The sequence below is a fragment of the Mastigoproctus giganteus genome, chromosome 7 (assembly GCF_048544385.1).
Source record: "Mastigoproctus giganteus isolate SK-2022 chromosome 7, ASM4854438v1, whole genome shotgun sequence".
Lineage (NCBI taxonomy): Eukaryota > Metazoa > Arthropoda > Arachnida > Uropygi > Thelyphonidae > Mastigoproctus > Mastigoproctus giganteus.
Window position 1 is genome coordinate 10987861 of NC_143581.1, and position 21859 is coordinate 11009719.

General features: G+C 36.8%; 1 protein-coding gene across 1 annotated transcript; it reads left to right on the forward strand.

Moving 5' to 3' along the window:
* The first annotated feature begins 9656 nt into the window (after positions 1-9656).
* On the forward strand, positions 9657-20921 carry LOC150082508 (uncharacterized). The gene is made up of 2 exons (XM_090378657.1): positions 9657-9756; positions 20222-20921. The coding sequence occupies exons 1-2, from the start codon at positions 9739-9741 to the stop codon at positions 20861-20863; spliced, it is 660 nt and encodes a 219-aa protein (XP_090234783.1). The 5' UTR covers positions 9657-9738; the 3' UTR covers positions 20864-20921.
* The last annotated feature ends 938 nt before the right edge of the window (positions 20922-21859 follow it).

Sequence of the window (21859 nt, forward strand, 5' to 3'; positions counted from 1 at the left end):
TTTCTAAAAATGTAATTCCTCCGAATGAACATGCTAGTAATCAGGATTCAGATCAAAAGCTCAACTGACGTTTCTTTATCCAAAATGTCTCTTAATAATCTGGTAAATGTCCAATGAATGTGTTGGGACACCAGATCCTCTTGAAAGACCAGGTGTTCAACATTTTTTTAAGTCCAGAATGTGCCTTCGTGGGTAGCACATTATGTTGTAAAATTGGTTGGTAGAATCGCTGCTCCCTACGTTAGCTGGAAAAGATCTGAGTTCGAGTCCCATCAATAAGGGGAGAAATTTTTATGGGTCTTTTTCACAATGTGACTGAATTAGTCAGTCTCAGCCGAGGGTAGTATGGTTTTTCGTCACTTCGTCCAACAAACAGATAATGGACCTGAGAACACGCACAATTTACAGACAATATACACGAAGTAATATGGCCTTAGGCACCAATGCTCCTACTATCAAAGTAGATTTAAAAAGGCATGGTACAGCTATCTTTAAAACATTAAAAAAACAGAAAGGAAATCGGGAAGAAATATTTCAGATTAAATGTGTGGTAATTTGTATCCAATGACACAAAAACACACTATGGAGATACTCAAACCAGGGTGAGGTCACTAAAAGGTTTTTTTTTTAATCTTCTTCAAAATGTAGAACGAAATGATAGGGCTCATGCGCATACCTTCAATTTCATGGAACTAATTTTCTACAGACAAAGGCTAACGAGGTTCACTCACCCTACCACCGGAGCAACATGTTCACGTTGAGTAAGCTCTTTTTGAAAACATGTGAGTTACCTTTGTTTACAGCTTGCTCTTTGTGCTGGAACAGGTTTCGGGTATAACGGGTTGCTAAACAGGATGCCCACACTAAAAGCTTTTCCGCAGCAATGCATCAGTAGCTGTATTACACATTTTATGCACCTTTATTTATATATTCTGTCCTTTCCTTTTGTTTAGTCCTTCCCTCAGAGAAAGAGAGAGAATTTCCATTTTCTGTCTGTCCATTCTGTCTGGCATATTATTTATAGATATCTCCCAGTACCGGAGATTTTAATTGTTTATTATTATTAATCTATTAAGATAATATATTCATTTTTGTATAAAATGAGAATGTTATAGAGTACATATACAAAAAAAACAGAGTATATATTCTGTAGAAATGGTGTAGAAACGTTGGTTGTTGGGTTTTAGGAGCATCAGCAACTACTGCCATGTTGCTCCATGTATACTGTCTGTAAATTCCACGTGTTTTGTTGTCGATTTTCTGTTTGCTGGAAGAAAACCCCAGGTTTCTAGAAGAAAAAAAAACTATCCTAGACCTGTCTGAGACCGATTAACTCGGCCATGTTGTGAAAAAGGCTCATAAAAATTCCTCCTGTCATCGAAGTGTCTCGAATTCTGGTCTTTTCCATCCGGTGGGGGAAGAACGGCGATCCTACCATCTGTGCTACCCAAGGAGGGCAGAGACGTTGGATATGTCACAAAAAGTGTACAGCGATGAAACCATGAGTCAGCCATGCGTGTACGAATGGAAAAAACGGTTCACAGAGGGATGGGAAAATCTCCACGACGACAAAAACCATCGGATGAGCATTCGATTAATCATAGAGCAATTACAGACTGACAAAGAAACAGTAAGAACAATTTTGACAGAGCGGTTGAGCATGAGAAAGGTGTGCCCTCAATGGGTCGTGTTATTCCTCTATCGCAGATGTAGAGTATTTAGCGAAAAACAAGATCACAACATTGGAGTTCCCACCTTATTAGTCGGATCTGATTTGATGTGAAACATTTTTACGCGCAACCCCCTATACCTTTATAATCAACCTCCACAGTACTATGTGGTCCACTTGGATCAAAAAGACAGAATTGTGACAGAAACCGCCATACCTCCAAGTTGTAAAAGTATATTAAATATAGTACTAACTTTTAAAATTTTTTAAATCAACTGTATTAAAAATTTTTTGATCTTTTAAATATTATGAATTATTTAAAGAATATGAAGAATTAATCCGCAAATATGAATTACAGGACAGGCTCAGTACCATCAAGATAGCCTGTACCAAAAATATTGCCTATCAAGAGGTTTTATAGAATAAGGCGGTCTAGCGAAGGATGTTACTAATAACTAAATTAAAACCATATTCATTGTTTTCTTTTATTGATTTAAATTAAATATTCTAGAGTCCAGGTTCGCGACCATAAAACTTCCTCTCATTGAAATAATGGACGGTAGTATTATGGGCTGTTTGCGCATCATGAATGGGGCGAAAGTTGAATATTCATTTTTACTCCTAGAAACCTGCTTTTCATCCCTCTAACAGAAAACCCTACTATAAAAAAGATCTTTGTTCCTAACTTGCAATTTACATTGCTCTTTCTCAGAATGGCTCATTGATAATCTCAAGGTGGTGGTACATGTCACTTGCTATAAAAATAGCTCAGAATCACCTGTCGTTTACTAATAAATGTATTCATTTATGCGAAAAAGATTCAGTGGATTGAATCATTCAAATTTTGACATCTCTTGCGCTTGTCGACCTGAACGAATGCCTTCCGTTCATTTTCTAGGGCTTCAGCAGATCTAATTTTGATTCATAGTGAAAGTCTGCATAGTCAGTGAAGCAAAACTCGATCCCATGTGAGCCTTGCTCCTTCAAGGTCAGGGTAGCATCATGCGTTACTTCCTGATTACACTTAATCCATCTCCTTGTGACACTGTTGTAGACTTACCTACACTTTTATCAGCTCTCGTACCTGCCGTGCCAATTTAGGGACCTCTCTCACATTTCCGTTCTGAAAGTGACAGTAATCTTCTTTCCCACATCCTGGAGATCCCACAGATTAAAAAGAGATTGTAACAAATCAAGAAGGTAATGATAATAGCAGTTAATGTGGACATCGCTAAGAAAGTCCTGTCTTTACGCTTCATAAGATACTTCTGAGACATTTTGGTGATATTCAGAGAAAGTTGTTTGAAATGTTCTCCCATTTCTGTAACCTCCTAATGGATCTGTTCACAAATGGGCAATTATTCTACAATATTATTTTTCAGTTTCAATTTTAATGCCCATGTACGGTCATTGAAATTGAAATCCGCCTCACTTTTGTTAGCCATCAGTGATGTTTATTATGGTTTTACATTAGAGAAATATGTCCCCATAATCCATAGATTTCAAGTCAGAAAAAGTAGTTTATATCGAAACAGTGGAGATCTTGATGTAAGATTCTGCTTATATCTTTTCCTTCTACCATTTCTTTCTGCTCTAAACACTAATATGGATTTTTCAGCCCTCATAAGAACGGTAGAAGTTCTCCCACTACAGCCACAGCTACCAATGCGCCAGTAGGCTAAGAACAAATGATGGGAGGGAATACAGTACATGGCTCTCAGTGAAAGTACAGTAGTTTCGTCACTTGTCATTCTTCTGGAGAGATTGGTTGGTTGTTGTGGGGTTATATTATATTCTACGATAGATGGTGGAGTCATAAAATGAGAATTTAAAGTTCATTTTTGCTAATTCAGATAGATTTTTGTCCCGTTTTGACTAGTAATGAGACCTGACTACATTCTTATGATCCTCAAGCATTGTCGTAGTAGTAGGGTTTTTAGGAGCATTAGCCACTAGGGCCATATTTCTCCGTGTATATGGTCTGTGAATTGCAGAAAGAAAACCATGCTCCCCTTGCTTGAGACCAATTAACTCAGCCACGTTGTGAAAAACTGCCCAAAAAAATCCTCATATCAGGGATTCAAAAGATAGCCATCCTACCAACTGTCCTACCCACGAGGGCTTATGATCCTGAATCCAATTTAGAAAGCACGTTTTGAACGCAGAAAGTATCTCCAATCTGGAAAACGTTTCGAACCCAGCCATCGGCTAGGGAAGTATTGGCCATAATTTTCTATGACACAAATGGGTTGTTATTAATTGATTACCTTAATAATAGATGAGTCTTATTGCCCTCGTGGGTAGCATAGTTGGTAGGATCACCATCTTCCCACGCTGGATGAAAAAGACTTGAGTTCGAGTCCAGTCGATGAGCGTAGGAATTTTTAGGGGCCTTTTTCGCAACGTGGCCGAGTTAGTTAGTCTCAGGCGATAGTAGCATGCTTTTCTCCAGCGAACAGAAATGGATAAACTTTATAAAAAAACAAACAAACTATAGTTTATTTAGAGTAAGTACGAAATCCATGTATGCTATTTAAAATAGCTCCTTTCATTATTTATGGTACTCCAAATTTCTAAATTATATGAAAGAAAATGATGTTTTTCTGAACGTCTCTATTTCTGCTCATTTGGATTTCCACATCTATACGCTTCAGTAAAGATCGTGAAGGGTTTCATTTTTCTTTTCTTTTCTTTCTTTCTTTCTTTCTTTTCGCACGGAAAGTTCTAAGTTTTGTATTGTTTCTGTTTCATGGTACGTGCAAAATAAAAAATAAAAAAAAGGAAAGAACGAAAATATCACACTTACAGTTTAAAACATCACGTGATTCGAAGCTAGTGGAAGGTCATTGACATTCGGAAGGTCATCCTAAATTGCAAATACCAATATATATAACTCTTTGTTATATTAGAAATGCTGACAGATTTTTATTTTTATTACTTTTTTTAGACATTTTCTTATATTTTGATACTTTCCTTCTTGCCAAAACTCTTGCCAAATCGCAACACTTTTCAGGTACACTGGTTTCTGTTAAGATAAAATCGGCTATTATTATTAATTATTATCATAATCATTAAATAATCGTAATAAGCACATATCATGATAATCAGAAAATTGCCATAAGAGGGAGATTTACTAAAGAGGAAATATCAAAATACAGAAAGATTAATATTAGTATTTTTAGAAAAACGCTTACAGATAATCTACTGATTTCAGCAAATTAGCCTGCAAGTTTCTGTAGGATTTCAGGCGCATCAGAATTTCAGGCGCAAATTACGCCATATTGCTGGCATATTCTATTGTCTGTAAAATTCGTGTGTTCTGTGGACCAACTGATGATCTTGCAAACAGCAAATTCTAAATGAGAAGCATTCAAAGAATTAATCTTGGAAGCTACTAGGCTTTTCATACCAGAAATATTGTTCAAGGTTAAGGCCTAAATGGATGAACTAATGAGACACATGTCACAGAAGAAATATGCATGGGACACATATAAAGTAACAGGTTTCACAGAAGCCTATGGTAGATATAAGCTGGTCTGTAATGAAGTCACAAAGGAGGTTAGGCAGATGACGAGAAATCTTTGACAAAGGATGCAAAGAAAAACAGCAAAGAGTTCTTTATTTATGTAAACTCTAGAAGGAAGGGGATGAAACAGATTGGTCCACTTGATATCGATGGTTAAACTGTTGTTGATTCTGATCAGGTAGCTGACAAACTGAATGAGTATTTTGCATCTACATTTACACATGAGGAGTTATTCAGGGAGGGGAATGCTAGAGGTTTATTAAACTCTAGCAGTGAGCCGAACAATTTTGTAATAACTGAGAGGGAAGTGGAGGAGAAATTGTTGAAGTTAATCATAAGAAAGGCACCTGGGTGGGGTGGATGAGATCTCTCCAATTATGCTAAAAGAGGCAGCAAAGGAAGTAAGAAAACCCTTAGGCAAAATTATGAGAACTTCCTTGGACTCAGAGAGATCCCGATGAACTGGAGATGTGCAAATGTGACACCAATTTACAAAGGAGGATCAAAGGGCGACAAAAATAATTACAGAATTGTCAGTTTAACTTCTGTTCCGAGGAAATTAATGGAGGCACTGGTTAAAGAAACGCCACAGGATCATCTAGACAAGACTTCAATTATAGTTCCGAAACAGCATTGGTTTGTTAAGGGAAATCTTGCCTGACCAATTTGATTGGATACTTTGATGTGGTCACAAAGGAACAGGATGCAAAAAATAATTTCGATATCATATACTTGAATCTTAGGAAAGCTTTTGATACTGTTGCACATGGAGGACTACTGTACTAATTGGAGCAGTATGGAATTAAGGGCAAATTGCTGTTATAGACAAAAGGATGGTTGAGTTGGAGAAGACAGAGAGTGGTAATCAATGGACGCTGCTCTTCGTGGACTAATGTTATTAGTGGAGTCCCTCAAGGTTCAGTGTTGGGTCCATTGTTGTTTTCTGTATTTATTAATGATATTAATGAAGGTATATCAGGCTTAATGTCCAAGTTTACAGACGATACGAAGGTTGGCAGGGTTGTTAAGGACACTAATGACAGTACTCTTCTGCAACATGATCTAGAAAAGTTGAGCAGATAGGCTGAGAGGTGGCAACTGAAATTTAACATTGGCAAATGCAAAGTACTGCATATGGGTAGCAGTACCCTAAAGTAGCGTATCAACTGTATGGTACTACACTGAGGGTGATAGAGAATGAATAGGACCTGGGGGTAATTGTGCAGTAAGATATGAAGTTTTCTGAGCAGTGCAGACAGCCTGCAAGTGTAGTTCATGGTGTCGTGTCAATGATATACAATAATTTTTCTAGCAGGGATAAGGAGGTGATTACCCCCTTGTATAAAGCAATACAACTCTGGAGGCCTCACAGGCCTGACGTAGCCGAGCGGTTAGTAGCGCGAATGCAGTAACACACGCTCTTTGAGTGGACCAGGATTCAAACCGGTGACTGTTAAATACGATTACCATTTGTATTGATTGATTCATTGTAAACTCCACTCACCTGGTGGTCGTGCAGGAGTATAAACAAAAAAATTTAGGAAGGATGTAGAGCTGCTGGAACGAGTACAGAGAAGGGCAACAAGATTAGTGAATGGAACAAAGGGTTGCTGTTACGAAGAAAGGCTTCAATTCTGCAAATTACATCGGTTGGAGACTAGGCACCTGCGAGGTGATCTGAATGAAGTGTATAAGGCCTTGAATGGATTGAGTAAGCTCAATGCTAATGGGATTCTTCCTCATTCAGAGATTAATTGCCTGAAGGACATAAATTTAAATTGAGGAAAAACAGTTGTAGAATAGATGTGCGGAAATTTGCCTTTAGCCAGCAGGTGGTTGATTGATTAACAAACTTCCATCTGTCTTTGTAGAAATTGCCAGTTTAAATAAATAAATTCAAGGCAGAACTAGTGAAACATTTGGAGCGAATGGGTGGGTGAAATGGGATGGTTTTGTTTTTTTAATGACGAGATTCGAATTCATGCCTTTTACTGCTGGTGTGGAAGGAGAGCGATTATCCAACTGTGTTGCCCTCGGTGGTATACGTTATGTGGTACAAGGGATGTAAATACTTTGTCCCAACGTATCCTATAATTTTCAAGGTCGGTTAATGTGGAGGTTATCCAATGGGATTACCAGAAGCCCTTGTTATTCTAGATGATAAGCTTAAAATATATTACTTATTAATATTAAAAGTAATTGGTATTACTGGAACGCTTTACCCTCATTCTGATCGCCTGTCCCGTACACTTAAAATAAACTGAAATATTGTTAATAAAGTCGAAATATTCTGATCATAAACTGATAGTTTATAGTTATTTGAAGGTATTAACCACACTTCTTGGATAACAGTAGCCAAGTTGTCGCCAAGGTGCATAGCTACTCGTGCCTTGAGTAACCAGGGTACAAGATCGTGACTGCTAAATACGGTGTTGTTTTTTGTATTCTCTCTATCTTTGAACTCCTCTGAGAGTGTGGTAGTCCCTGAGTATAAACAGAAATTTATTTATACTCAAAATTTCCATTTCCTTTCTTTCTCTTCAATGACCAGAAAAGCTGATAACTGAATTATAAAGACACGGCCAAAAAAGAATAATTTAACACCTCGAAGCAAAAATTTAATCAATTATACGTTTGTTTTTCCAAACAGTGTGGTTCTGCCATCAGAACTTTGGTGTACAGTAATATGCTTTGTGTGTATTCATCTTCTATATCTAATTAGTACATAAAGCTTGCATATGTAATTAGTATATTAATGCCATCGATAATGATGGAGTCTGTTTCAAAATTTCATGAGTTAAATGATGTTTTTTTAACTAATATTCTTAAAGTTCAAAAAAACTAAATCGCAACATCAGCATGAAGATTCGTTTCCTCTGCAACCACCTTGAATACCTTCCACAGAACCTTGATGAAGTGGACGAAGAGCATAATGAGTGGTAACTTTCATTAAAAAGCTATTAAGCTGTTATACCAACTAAGCGATATTGTTAAGAACTGATGAGCAGATGTCATCAGTTCATCTGATCCTAATTGAATTGAGGACGTTAGTGGAAGAGCAGAAACATGGATCGATCAGTATAAATTATTAGAGCACATAGAAGCCTTCAGCAAGTAAACTGGTCTGTAATAAAGTCATTTAGGCCGTAAGGAAAGCAACGGCAGATTATGAGACGTCCTTGGATGAATGCGAAAAAAAAAAAAAGTAGCAAAGAATTCTTTGCTTATGTTAACACTAGAAGGAAACGGATTAACCACCTTGGTTCACTAAATATGAAAAAAGTGTCAATCGAAACTCGTCAGGCCACGTGATCATTTTCCAATATTCCACGATCCTGTCTTGGCGTTGTTGGCACCCCTCCCATTGAATCCTTAGATTTTTTTTACAAAAAGGAGGTGGCTTTTCTACTGGCATGAAAACTTTCACTGACTGTGATATCCCAGATTCTTCGACTCTCGGCGCATAATTCTGTTAAAAATGGGCCTTTCTTTGTCTAAATTGAATTTTCAATTATTTAGTGAACACTGGCTCCTTTGTTCTGACGGGTGATTGCTTTAAATTCCTGCGGTTTAGTTCTTGGAGACTTTCTGCCACATTTTTTTCTCCATTTTAGAGCTGCTTTTGTCTTGAACTCATTGTACACTTCTGAGATGGTTCCCTTCGATGGACCAATGATTTCCTTTATTTTTTTCAATTACGGCTCCTACTAAACGTGCTCGAACAATAGCACTTTTCTGAAAACCGGAAAAATAACCTGGCTTCCCCGTGACCCGACTAAGAAGTCCCACGAATGCGTACAGTGTTTATCTGATTGTTGTTGTTGTTGTTGTTGTTGTTGAGTTTTAGAAGCATCGGCGTCTAAGGCCATGTTGCTCCTTATATATTGTTTATAAATTGCGTGTGTTGTGAGGTCGATTTTCTGTTTTGCTGGACAAAAAACCTGAGTTTCCGTTTATGTGATACCAAGTAACTTGTGATCATACAATCTTACCACTTTTAATCAATCTTAACGCCAATTGTAAAACGTTTCTAATTTTTTTGGCTAATTAGTGTAGACTACAGAGAGGATAAAATAAGTGATAATTGCCATAAATTTTGGTAACTATTTTTATCGCGTATCTTACCATGTTTTATCACATTGAATACTCTTTTTCTTTTTCCTGAATTAATTGTAACTATAAACTTCTCTGCTTGCTATAAATCTTTAATGTAATTTTTAATGATGTTCTTAGAAACGCGACAAATGATCTTGACATTGAAAAGACCGTCGTTACTGTTTCAAAACAAAGTGAGAGCGACTGACTGTTCGAGCAGTCTGTGCTATTATTTCTCCTCTTAGTCATCGTACACTATTCTTCCCTCTCTCTTTTCCCCCACCCTCGGCAGCACCGCCCGCATCATCCTTAACCATCTCACGCATCGCAGGTCACGAGCGATCTTTCGGTCCGTTGAGTAGCTGCCAATAGGTATAAAGAGGAGATCCGGCGACTTATCTCATTCTGTGTGAAGGCATTTTGCTATTGTTCGCTGGTCACCAAAGTGATGGCAGAACACAAAACAGTAAGTCACTTTTTTATTTAGTAAAAAAAAAGCGTAATAAATGATGATAATGGCGAAGTAAAAGTACGATTTAATATTTTCTGATCATTTAAAAAGATTTCATTTATACATGATTAAAAATTTGCATTTTTTTTTCGCTTTAATCATGAGCTAGATGCATTTGCTTTGTCGTGTACAACGCTGTAGATTCACTGTTAAAAGTTCGCTAGGCAGCTATTTTGTTGACTTCGAAAAAACCAAATTTCATTGCTGATTTTGAAAAAGCCAAATTTCATTGCTCATTTCGAAAGCATGCCAAATTATGCTGATTTCATTGCCAGTTTCATTGTTGATTACATTGTTAATTTCACTAATAATTTTATTGCCAATTTCATGGATAATTTATTTGCCAATTTAATTGCTAATTTCGAAAGCTAGCCAAATATTGCCAATTTCACTAATTATTCCATTCCCGATTATTTCACTGATAATTTCATTGCCGATTTCACTGATAATTTCAATTGCCGATTTCACTTATAATTTCATTGCTGATTTCGAAAGCTTTCCAAATTTTATTGCTGATTTCGAAAGCATGCAAAATTTTATTGCTGATTTCGAAAGCATGCAAAATTATGCTGATTTTATTGCCAGTTTCATTGCCGATTTCATTGCCAATTTCACTGATAATTTCATTGATGATTTCACTGATCATTCCTTGCCCATTTCACTGATAATTTCCTTGCCAATTTCACTAATAATTTCATTGATGATTTCGAAAGGTAGCAAAATATTGCTAATTTTTCACTCATAATTTCATTTGCCATTTCAGTGATAATTTCATTGACAATTTCTTTGTTTATTTCGAAAGATATTCAAATATCATTGCTGATTTCGAAAGATTGCCAAAGTCCATTGCTGATTTCTATAGCATGCAAAATTATTCTGATTAAATTGCCAGTTTCATTATCGATTTAATTACCAATTTCACTGATAATTTCGTTGATGATTTCGAAAGGTAGCCAAATATTGCCAATTTTTCACTCATAATTTCATTTGCCCTTTTTTTCATAGTGATAATTCCATTGACAATTTCTTTGTTTATTTCGAAAGATAGTCAAATATCATTTCTAATTTCGAAAGGTAACAAAATTTCATTGCTGATTTCGAAAGATTGCCAAAGGCCATTTGCTGATTTCTATAGCATGCAAAATTATGTTGATTAAATTGCCAGTTTCATTATCGATTTAATTGCCAATTTCACTGATAATTTCGTTGATGATTTCGAAAGGTAACCAAATATTGCCAATTTTTCACTCATAATTTCATTTGCCATTTTTTTCATAGTGATAATTCCATTGACAATTTCTTTGTTTATTTTGAAAGATAGTCAAATATCATTTCTAATTTCGAAAGGTAACAAAATTTCATTGCTGATTTCGAAAGATTGCCAAAGGCCATTTGCTGATTTCTATAGCATGCAAAATTATGTTGATTAAATTGCCAGTTTCATTATCGATTTAATTGCCAATTTCACTGATAATTTCATTGACGATTTCACTGATAATTTCATTAATAATTTCGCTTATAATTTCCTTCCAATTTCATTAATAATTTCATTGATGATTTCGAAAGCTATCCAAATATTGCCAATTTTTCACTCATAATTTCATTTGCCATTTTTTCATTGTGATAATTTGACAATTTCTTTGTTTATTTCGAAAAATAGTCAAATATCATTGCTGATTTCGAAAGTTAACAAAATTTCATTTCTGATTTCGAAAGATTGTTAAATGGCATTGCCGATTTCTATAGCATGCAAAATTATTCTGATTAAATTGCCAGTTTCATTATCGATTTAATTGCCAATTTCACTGATAATTTCATTGATGATTTCACTGATAATTTCCTTCCAATTTCACTGATAATTTCCTTCCAATTTCACTAATAATTTCATTGATGATTTCGAAAGGTAGCCAAATATTGCCAATTTTTCACTCATAATTTCATTTGCCATTTTTTCATTGTGATAATTTGACAATTTCTTTGTTTATTTCGAAAAATAGTCAAATATCATTGCTGATTTCGAAAGTTAACAAAATTTCATTGCTGATTTCGAAAGATTGCCAAAGGCCATTGCTGATTTCTATAGCATGCAAAATTATGCTGATTAAATTGCCAGTTTCATTATCGATTTAATTGCCAATTTCACTGATAATATCATTGATGATTTCACTGATAATTTCCTTGCCAATTTCATTGATGATTTCGAAAGGTAGCCAAAATAGGCAAATATTGCCAGTTTCACTAATAATTTCATTTGTCATTTAACTGATAATTTCAAAAGATAGCCAAATATCATTGCTGATTTCGAAAGTTCACCAAATTTCTTTGCTGATTATCACTTCTAGAAATCGTTTTTCAACTGTTCGGAGCAAAAGAACAAAAGGCTAAGAGACAGCTAAGCTTAAAAGACTACAGAAAAAATAAGATCAGCTTCCAACTGGAGAGATAATTTTGATTTTGTATAAAATATATATTTTAGTTCCATATTAATCCATTTTTTTTAAAAATGATAAAAAGGTTTATTAGGTATACAGTGAGTTTACACCTACAAGTTTTCTGAATTAACAGTTTGTGTCGATATGTCTAGGAGTAAAATTTGGTTTTTAATGATCTTATTAAGAATCATTAAAAACAAACAAAAATAGTTTTAAGTAGACGATTTCTATAGAATAGGTAGTTTATAAATAAATTAAATTAAAATATTAATAGTGCTTTACAAATGCTTGACACTTGAAAGTTAGACTATGCATTAAAATTAAAAATCCACTACTAATCTAATCATTTAATTTTTTTACTAATCAAAACAAAGAACCCTATATGATTTTCCTCAAAGAGTGTACCCAAACTTAACCAACTTTGGAAATTCCACCAAGTTTATTGGAAAATGTTCTATGAACTCATAACGCATTTTTCATTATTTGAATTTCTAGTTGACATGGATAATTTCTTTGAGGTTATTCTGTTCTATTATTCATTATCGCATCGGGAAGGACCCCATATGTGTTCTTGTAGTCATGCTGCTTTGTTCATACATCAAGCGTAAAGTGTTTACAATAAACTGATGGGTTAAAACAGTTCCTAAGGTGGCTACTTGTTTCTTCTTAACATTGATCGTCGATGAAATTGCCCCACCTAGAAAAAAGCTTAATGGAAAGGGCAGAAGCACCTGCCTTAGAATGCTTTGAAGTGTCAGTGGTTTCTTTTCCCGGTCTACAGCTCCCTGATTAAGTCCGAATTACCTCTCTCCTGGCATATCTCCAGACATGCATGCGACTGTCAATGGATCCCAAATAAGTGAGAAAAAAATTCATATTTTTTGTTGTGATGTACATCGTTATCACCGCAGGTGTGGATTTGCACTCTTCGAAGGTTGGATCTCTAACCCTACATCCTGATGTTACCAGCATGCCCATTTATCGTAGTAAACAACCACTTATTTTAAGATTGTTTTTTTTCAGGTGAGGTTACAATACGTGATGACAATAGCAAGACAGATAACGGAGAGAAAAAATACCTGTTAGTATTTTTCTCTATTATCTCGAGGATATATACATGTTTACTGCAATTACAAAGGTTACGGGTTGCATAACAAACTCCGATATCTGTCATCTAGAAAGAGAAGAAAGAATGACCCTAGAAAGTCTTACAGGTGACTGACTTCAAAGCAGTTATCCGGAAATATCATTAGCTTTTTTTATTTCTCAGTGTTAGATCACGATTCGGTTATCGGTAGATGGTGTATTAGTTTCTTTTGAAAATCTTCATACTCATGAATGTTGAATTCCTAATGATATATAGTCATTGGTCAAAGAATTAGAAACCGTTTGCAACTCAACTGGCATCAGCAGATTATTAAACGTGTGATAATCGCAAGATGATTGATGCAAAGGTAAGATTGTTACATGGTATGATCATGAATTCCTTTATATCAGATACTTTCCTAAGGATTTTTAGTCGATTCAGTTGTGGGGAAGATAGGTGATCTTTTTGATTTTCAACAAGGCGCTATTGTTGTAGCACGTTTAGCAGGAGTACAATTGAGAAAACAAAACGAAATCGCTACTGTGTCGAAAGCAACCATCTCAAATGTATACAATGGGTGGAATATGAAAGGAGAATGCACCACTAAAAGGCAGAAATGCAGCAGAAAAGTTGGTACACCAAGAACGAGACGGCAGAAATTTAAAGAGAATTATGCATCACAAGAGACGGTCCATGAAGACAAAATTAAATTTATGCAAAGAAAGACCCATTTCAAAACGAACTGTGAGGAGAATATTGAAGAATATGGGATTTGGTAGTCATGTTCCTATGAGAAAGCCACTTCTTTCTGTAAAAATTCGAAAGATGTTTTACAGGGAAACTGGAGCGGTGTCGCCAACTCCAAGATTGAATTGTGGAACATTCGAAGATTATGTTGTCTGATGAGTCTCGAGTTACACTTTTTTTTACGCCTATAGCAGAGAGAAAGTATGGCATGAACACCATGAAACCATGCAGTCAGACTGTCTGGTGTCTTACACTGAAGCGGCTGCAGGTTGTATTATGGTATGGTGTATGTTCTGTCGGTATGTACTAGGTCTTCTCCAACCGTTAGAAGATCGTGTTACCTCAAATGAATATCTTGTACTATCGAACCAACTTTATCCTTCTATCGTACCCAACCAACCTCACCTTGTAACGCTTTAGTTTTACCCGGATTACGATGGACGATTCTTTCAAGATCACAACGTAACTACCTACTGCACTAAAACTATATCTGAATGGTTCGAGGTACATTCCCATGATTTCCAACATCTACCCAGTCCGTCTATTTCTCCAGATCTGAATTCAATTGAGAATGTCTGGGTTATATTGAAAATACAGTAGCTGACAAATATCCTGACGGAAGAATGGTCAAATCTGGAGCTAGGCTCCCTCATCTAGTGGAATTCGTGCCACGATGTGTACGGCTATAATATGCGCAAATGGAGGCCCTCCTATGTATTAAATAAAGGTTTATAATTTTTTCGAAACTATTGTATGAAGGTAACAAAAGGAATGTAAATTTGTTTATAGCTGAATAGTCGGTGGCAGTGTTGTACTCAATTTTAAAATTATAAGCTAGTGAAGAGAGTAGTTTATTGACAAAGGTACCATTTTCCTAAGAAAAGTATAATTGAGCAGTACTCAGTAAATAATGCATGTCTTCTGTGGTCGATTTGCTGTATGCTGGACGAAAACCCGGAGTTTCTGAGAGAGAAAAAGCATGCAATCCTCGCCTGAGATCGACTACCTCAGATATGTTGCGAAAAAGGTCCTTAAAAATTCCTGGCGCCATTGACTGGATTAGAACTCATGTCCAACTGGTGTAGGTAGGACAGTGATTATACCAACTGTTCTACCCATAAAGACCATGGGTAGTAGAATCTACGATCGCTGTAGAGGTGGCACATCATCTCAAGTGTCGTGTATGAAGACGACGATCAATTGAACATTTCAGATTTCTTCAGCCTCCGGTTGCTCTAGCAGCCAAGAGATGTCTCAACAATGCAACATCATGTATTGAACTACGAAACAGAAGGATTTTGCTTTCAATTGGGACTGCAATTTATAAAGTTTTTGCCAACAACAAATTATAATTCTGTTTCCTTGGACATTTTAACTGCTGCAACCGATAATGATATTGTTATTTTATTATACGTGGTTTATTTTGCTGTTCTAACATTACGAAATATACTATACAGTCAAAATATTATGACCACCCCCATGTTGTTTTAGCAATCGACCGTTCCCCCCTGGTAACACATGTTTGCTAGGATTATCAGTCAAGGTGATGCTGCAGATTCGTGGCATGCTGTCCATACGAAATACTTGATCTGCATAGGCAAAGGACGTGATTTGACGGACTTCGAAATAAGGATGATTCTCGTGTGCTGTGGAGTGCTGTGGTTAAGCTGTTCCAAGAGTGGAAGAATAGCGGACGCAGCAGTCTCTGGGACAGTAGTGAGGGCACACGCCTCATTGATAATCCAGGGGAACGTAGGCTGTTCCGCCTTGTGGGAGCAGATAGACGGAAAGTAGTTGGAACAGTTGACCATGAACTTTTACCAGGGGAAGACTAGTAGCATTTCCAACACCACAATCCAACAAACCAACAAATCTTTTATTGGTTATTTTCACTCCGTGACTGAGTTAGTCGATCTCAGGCTTAGATAGCAAGGTTTTTCCCCGTAAACTGTGTTTTTTCGAACAACAAAGCAGGCAAATCGACTAGAGAACACACGCAATTTACAGGACATAATATACATTGGTAGTTCAAGTGACTTTCTAGGTGACCCTAATATAATGCCCTCGTGGGTACCACAGTGGTAGGATTGCCGTCTTTCCCACACCGGTTGGAAAGACTTGAGTTCGATGATGGGAGGAATTTTTATGAGCCTTTTTCACAACGTGGCTGAGTTAGTCGGTATCAGGCGATGATAGCATTGTTTTTCCTCCAGCAAACAGAACGCAGACCTTAGAACACACGCAATTTATAGACAGTAAACACGGAGCAATATGGCCTTAGTAGTCAACGATCCTAAAACCTTATTACAACAACAACAACCTAATAAAAATTATTTAGTTTAGGTTACCCATTAATTGGGACCAATCAACCAAACCCTTTCATAGTGACTGCCTTCCGAATGGCACGAATGTGTTCCAGCAGGTTAATGCTCCCTGCCACGTTGCTGGTATTGTTTTAGAGTGGTTTCCCGATCAAAGTGACTTCCAGGCAGCCAAACTAGCCGGATGTGAATCACATAAATAACCTCTGAGATTACATGGATCGACAAGTCCGGCGTTTGGATCTTGCACCACGGACAGATCTACGGATGCAATCCTGACGACCTGATAAAACATACCTCTTGAAATTCAGAGACTTTATAGAATCTACACTTGCCATGTAGCGGCGGTGCTTGCTGCACGTTGAGGACATATTCACCATTATAGGTGATCATAATGTTTTGACTGGACTGTGCATTTTATCAATAATGGCATAATGGAAATAATTGTAACATTTCAAATAGGAACGTTTGTGACATGTCATAGTTAACTCCAGCAAGTTTATACTCCAGAGGCTGATGCGTTTATGGGTTTCATCTTATCTGAGAGAAAACCACGACAAGTTTAGAATTTATGTTGTTCTTGTTAAACTAAAGAGAAAGAGAAACAATTGAGATTTTGTTCTATAAGAGAATCAAATAAATATTAAAGCTCGGATCATTCGTGAACAGTTGCTAATCAATGTTGGCACACTGGACCACATGCAGCAAATCATTTATATATACAGGATGTACATAACCTGTGGGACCCACTTCAGGGATGGATTTAGAACCTAAAAGCAATAAAAAAAGTTCATATAAACGTAGGTTTGATTTCGCCTTGTTTCCGAGTTACAGCCATTTTTTGTTCCAGCAATTCTTTCCATAGACTGAGTTAACATCATCATCATCAGCCATTTTCAATTCACTGCAGGATGAAGGCCTCTCCAGAAACTTTCCAATTCCTTCTGTTTTGTGCAATGGCCATCCATTTACTACCCACAAACTCATGAATTTCATGAGACCATCTCCGTCGTTGTCTTCCAGGTTTTCTTCTAGCTCCTCTTGGGTACCATTCTGTTATTTTCTTAGTCCATCTGCCATCATGTCTTCGAGCTATGTGTCCTGCCTAAGACCATTTTAGTTTTGATAAAAATATCCTTTACTTGAGTTTGCTGCCTAATCCATGTGTTTCTCTTCTTATCAAACAGTCTGATTCCCAATATAATTCGTTCCATTCTTCGCTGTGTAGTTCTCAGCTTCTCTTCCATTCTTATGGTGAGTGCCCAAGTTTCACTTCCATAAGTCATGGTGGGGAGTATACATTGGTTCATCATTTTACGTTTCAGACAAACTGGGATATTGCTCCTCAGTATGTGACTATATTTCCTGAATGCTATCCATCCAAAATTTATTCTTCTCTTGACTTCCAGCTATTCATCATTATTACAGTTAATGACTTGTCCCAGATGAGTATATGACTCCACCTTTTCAATTACTGCTCCTTCAATCGTTATATCCCTTTCTGTGGCATACTTGTTCATCATTACTTTTGTTTTAACCATATTCATCTTTAGTCCAAAATCCTTACTAACTCTACATAACTGATTAAGATTTTCCTCTAATTCTTTGGGATCATGGCTTATGACCACAATGTCATCGGCAAATCATAAATGGTTTAGGGACTCTCCATTCACATTGACTCCTTTCTGCGACCAGTCTAATCTTCTGAAAGCTTCCTCAAGGACAGCAGTAAACAACTTCGGAGATATTATGTCTCCTTGTCGAACTCCTTTCTCAATTTTCAATTTGAGTTAGCATAGCTGGCTCCATTCAACTGTTTACAAACAATGTTCGATATCTCATAAGGGGCCTTGCTACAGATCCTGTAGTATCCTTTGAGTGATTACAGTTAGTTCTCCTGACAAGGGCACTACATTTGTAACCTGTTATTAACATTTTTAAACTGTGATGCACTGATAACGAAGCTTATTCAAATCAAGAGATGGCAGACATTCATTTCACTGTATGGACTTTTTATACGAAATACAGCCGAAGCTAGACGTCTATATACAGAAAACGTCCCTAATCATCATGTGCCAATAAAACGTCTTTTCAGAGAACACATGAACGCCATGCGAAAATTGGTTCATTTAAGAAAACTAGTTTCAGGTGGTGGGAGACCGATCAGCATCAGAACAGCAAATCGAACAGCCACCTAGAACTTTTGAGCAGGTGAGTGCTCGATATAAGAGTGTTTACAAGATTTTGTAGAAACAAATTCCATTCTTCTACTAGCGCAGACCTTAGCTCACCAAATGACCGAGGAGTTAGCTGTCAACGTGCAATGCGATGCACGAAGGCGTCCCACACATGTTCTATCGGATTTAAGTCTGGTGATCGTGCTAGCCACGACAGTCGCTGGATATCCTCAATTTCAAGATTCCTCCACCATTTCAGTACTATGTGCAGTGGCATTGTCATGCATGAAAAGAAAATCTGGGCTAATTGCACCGCTAAAAAGTCACACATAGGGTTCAAAGATCTGTTCTCGGTACCTTTACGCAGTTACAGTACCCCATACGAGAACACCGGCTGCACAAGTGTTCTTTTGTCTGATATTGGAGGGACAGTACCGCGTTTCTCGTTGTTTGCATTTGAAATAACGTCTAGAATCTGTCTGCAGGCTAAAATGGGACTCCCATTTTATTGTGAATAGTGTCTTCGGCAACACTGTTCCCAAGAAAATATTCATGAAAAAATTTTTGTTGAACAGTGTGGTTCTTTGAACACAAAAATGGCTGTGACTCGAAAACAAGACGACATCAGACCTATGTTTACATGAACTTTTTTAGTGTTTTTTTTCCCCTAAACCCATCCCTGAAGTGGGTCTCACATGTTTTAACGTACCCTCTATATGTATATACACCGCCCTACCATTAATATCCGGACACCTGCGTTTAGAAAAAAAAGAGAGTTTAATTGTGTCATTTAATATTTTGTGCTGAAACATTTTGCTTTATGACAACCTTCAATCTTCGTGGCATACTCTCAAACCAGCTTTTTATAAACGTCAGATGATATGTTGATCCACTCGGCCTTGTTCTTTGGGCGATCTCAATGTGCACGTACTCGACGATCCAATACATCCCAAAGATGCTCGATAGGATCAAATCAGTGCTCTGGGCTGGCCAATCCAACTTTTCCACACCAATGTCCTCAAACCACTCTGTTACGACCCGAGCAGTATGGCATGGCGCGTTGTCTTGCTGATACAGGTATGAGCTTTCCCCGAAGTACTGCGTAATGGTTAGGTCACTTTGCAACTGCCTCGACATATTCTTGGACAAACACTCTCCTGCCATCTATATCCAGTTTGCGTAAATTTGATTGGTTGTGGAGTGACGCTGTCATTCCGCTAGTTAAGTGATCGGCCTGTGCCGTGTAAACCGAAGAGGCCTAAAGGAACTTAACAGAAGAAATATGAAGTCGCAGATTTTACATTCCTCCAACAGACAAACCGACTCTTGTTTGTCTGTTGGAGGAATGCTACGAATGGTATATGTTGCCAAGATTAGTCGAAAAGCCCTGTTTAAGTGATCGATTTCCTTGAATATTGTTAATCAGTTTTTGGGGTCTGCAATATTTATGCTATCTATCTATTTTATCACAAGCGATAATCCTTAGGTGTGCTTCAATAAAAGTGATATTGCAATATTTTATAAAAAAAGGATATCTGTCATAAAAAATGTACTTCGATGGATCTAGGTGTGTTTGAATTAATTATTTATATGAGTATTTGACTGTCTTAGTTGGTGCTGGCTTTCTAAATAAAATTTTATTATTTTTTCCTCTAGGTTCGCTGTGTTTTCTTCATGATGACTATGATAACTACTGCAGTGTCGCATTCAACAGAAAAGCCGACCACCCCTGCTTCCAAATGGACATCTAGCAGACACCCACTGATTCGAAGTTTCCATGGCAATTCACTTATTACTAGTTCCCTTGACGCCTCCTCTCGAAATTCTCAGGCTGATTTAAATACTGTGGCTCGTCCTTTCAACAATTATGCTTCTTATTATTATGGCCAATACCGTGATGAGCCTTTCGCAAATCAGTATCCTTATAATCCAATGGACCAACCTGCTATTCGCTATGGGCCAGGCTACAGAAAGGACAAATACGGTCATGGCTATGGATACAGTTGCCGACAGGGAGATGACTGTGATACAGTATTGGCTTCAAAATCCAGCATCGATAGCGGAATTAACAGTCGTATCAACATACAAAATCCGTATCCAGATTATCGTTCCTCTTATAATTTCAACAATCAATCCCCATTACCACCACATCCACCACTACAAACCTTTCCCCCTCCTCCTCCATCTAATCCACTTGTTTACAATTACTATCGTTATCATGATAACCAACCTAGCAGATATCATTACCCAGAAAACAGACCCGATTATGCTAGTATTTACAACAGTCAAAGATATTAAGGGGAATTTGCTTGTAATCCATGTTTGTTTACCCTATGTTTAATTGTTTTGACCAAGTCTGGTGGTTGTAAAAATTTTGTTAATATTTATCCATAATGTAAATAAATTTAACTGATGTTTTAATAGAGTCAGATTTTTTTATATATCAATATATAAAATCGATCCACCCTTCATATACCGATATTGAATCAGGTGGAGCAATCGTCAGATGGTTTACATTTTCCATAAATGAATACAGCTAATTGATTAACATGTTTAAAATAGTGGCCTTCTTCTGAACACTGGAAACGAATGGATGTATCTTGTGATTTACAGTAAACGAACAAGAAGTGATTATTATATATTGAAGAAAATAAAAAAAGTTTTATTTTACAGAAATTATATTTACATTCCTATAAAATTCAGAATTTTGAAAAAAAAATATTTAAAAGAATTATTATCACAATTTCTTTTATCCGATTTCTTTCTTTTTAAAAACACATTCCTAGAAAAGGGTACAGGAAACAGAAGAAAAGAGGTCCATGGTAATTTCCAACAGGTCCAGTTTTTCTGAAAATAAAAATGTTTTCAATGCGATATCGAATTTTAATATATTTTATTTTATAATATATAAATAAATAAATCTGTTGTCAATCCTCTGTAGGGTGGAAGACTCAACGAGTCATGTTCAGGAAAATGGAACATCACCTACCACGCTGGTCGGCAGATTGAGCGTAATTAGAAATCATGGGCTTGAACACCGGTTAAAGTGGGTGGGGTGTTGTACCCCTGCTCCTGACCACTCGGCTAAGGAAGCCTCTGTTTGATTCCATAAAATACACGAGGGGTGATCATTTAATTCGCGGACTGGTGCAAGATTTTATGTTTATCGCGCGAACTGTTCTATGTTTACCTGATCGCTACTGAGCAGACTCTGTATGCGAATGCCAATACTTATCGAGCTAGTGTTGCTTGAAGAGAGTTTTTTCAGCCGTGTGTCAGTGACACACGGCTGAT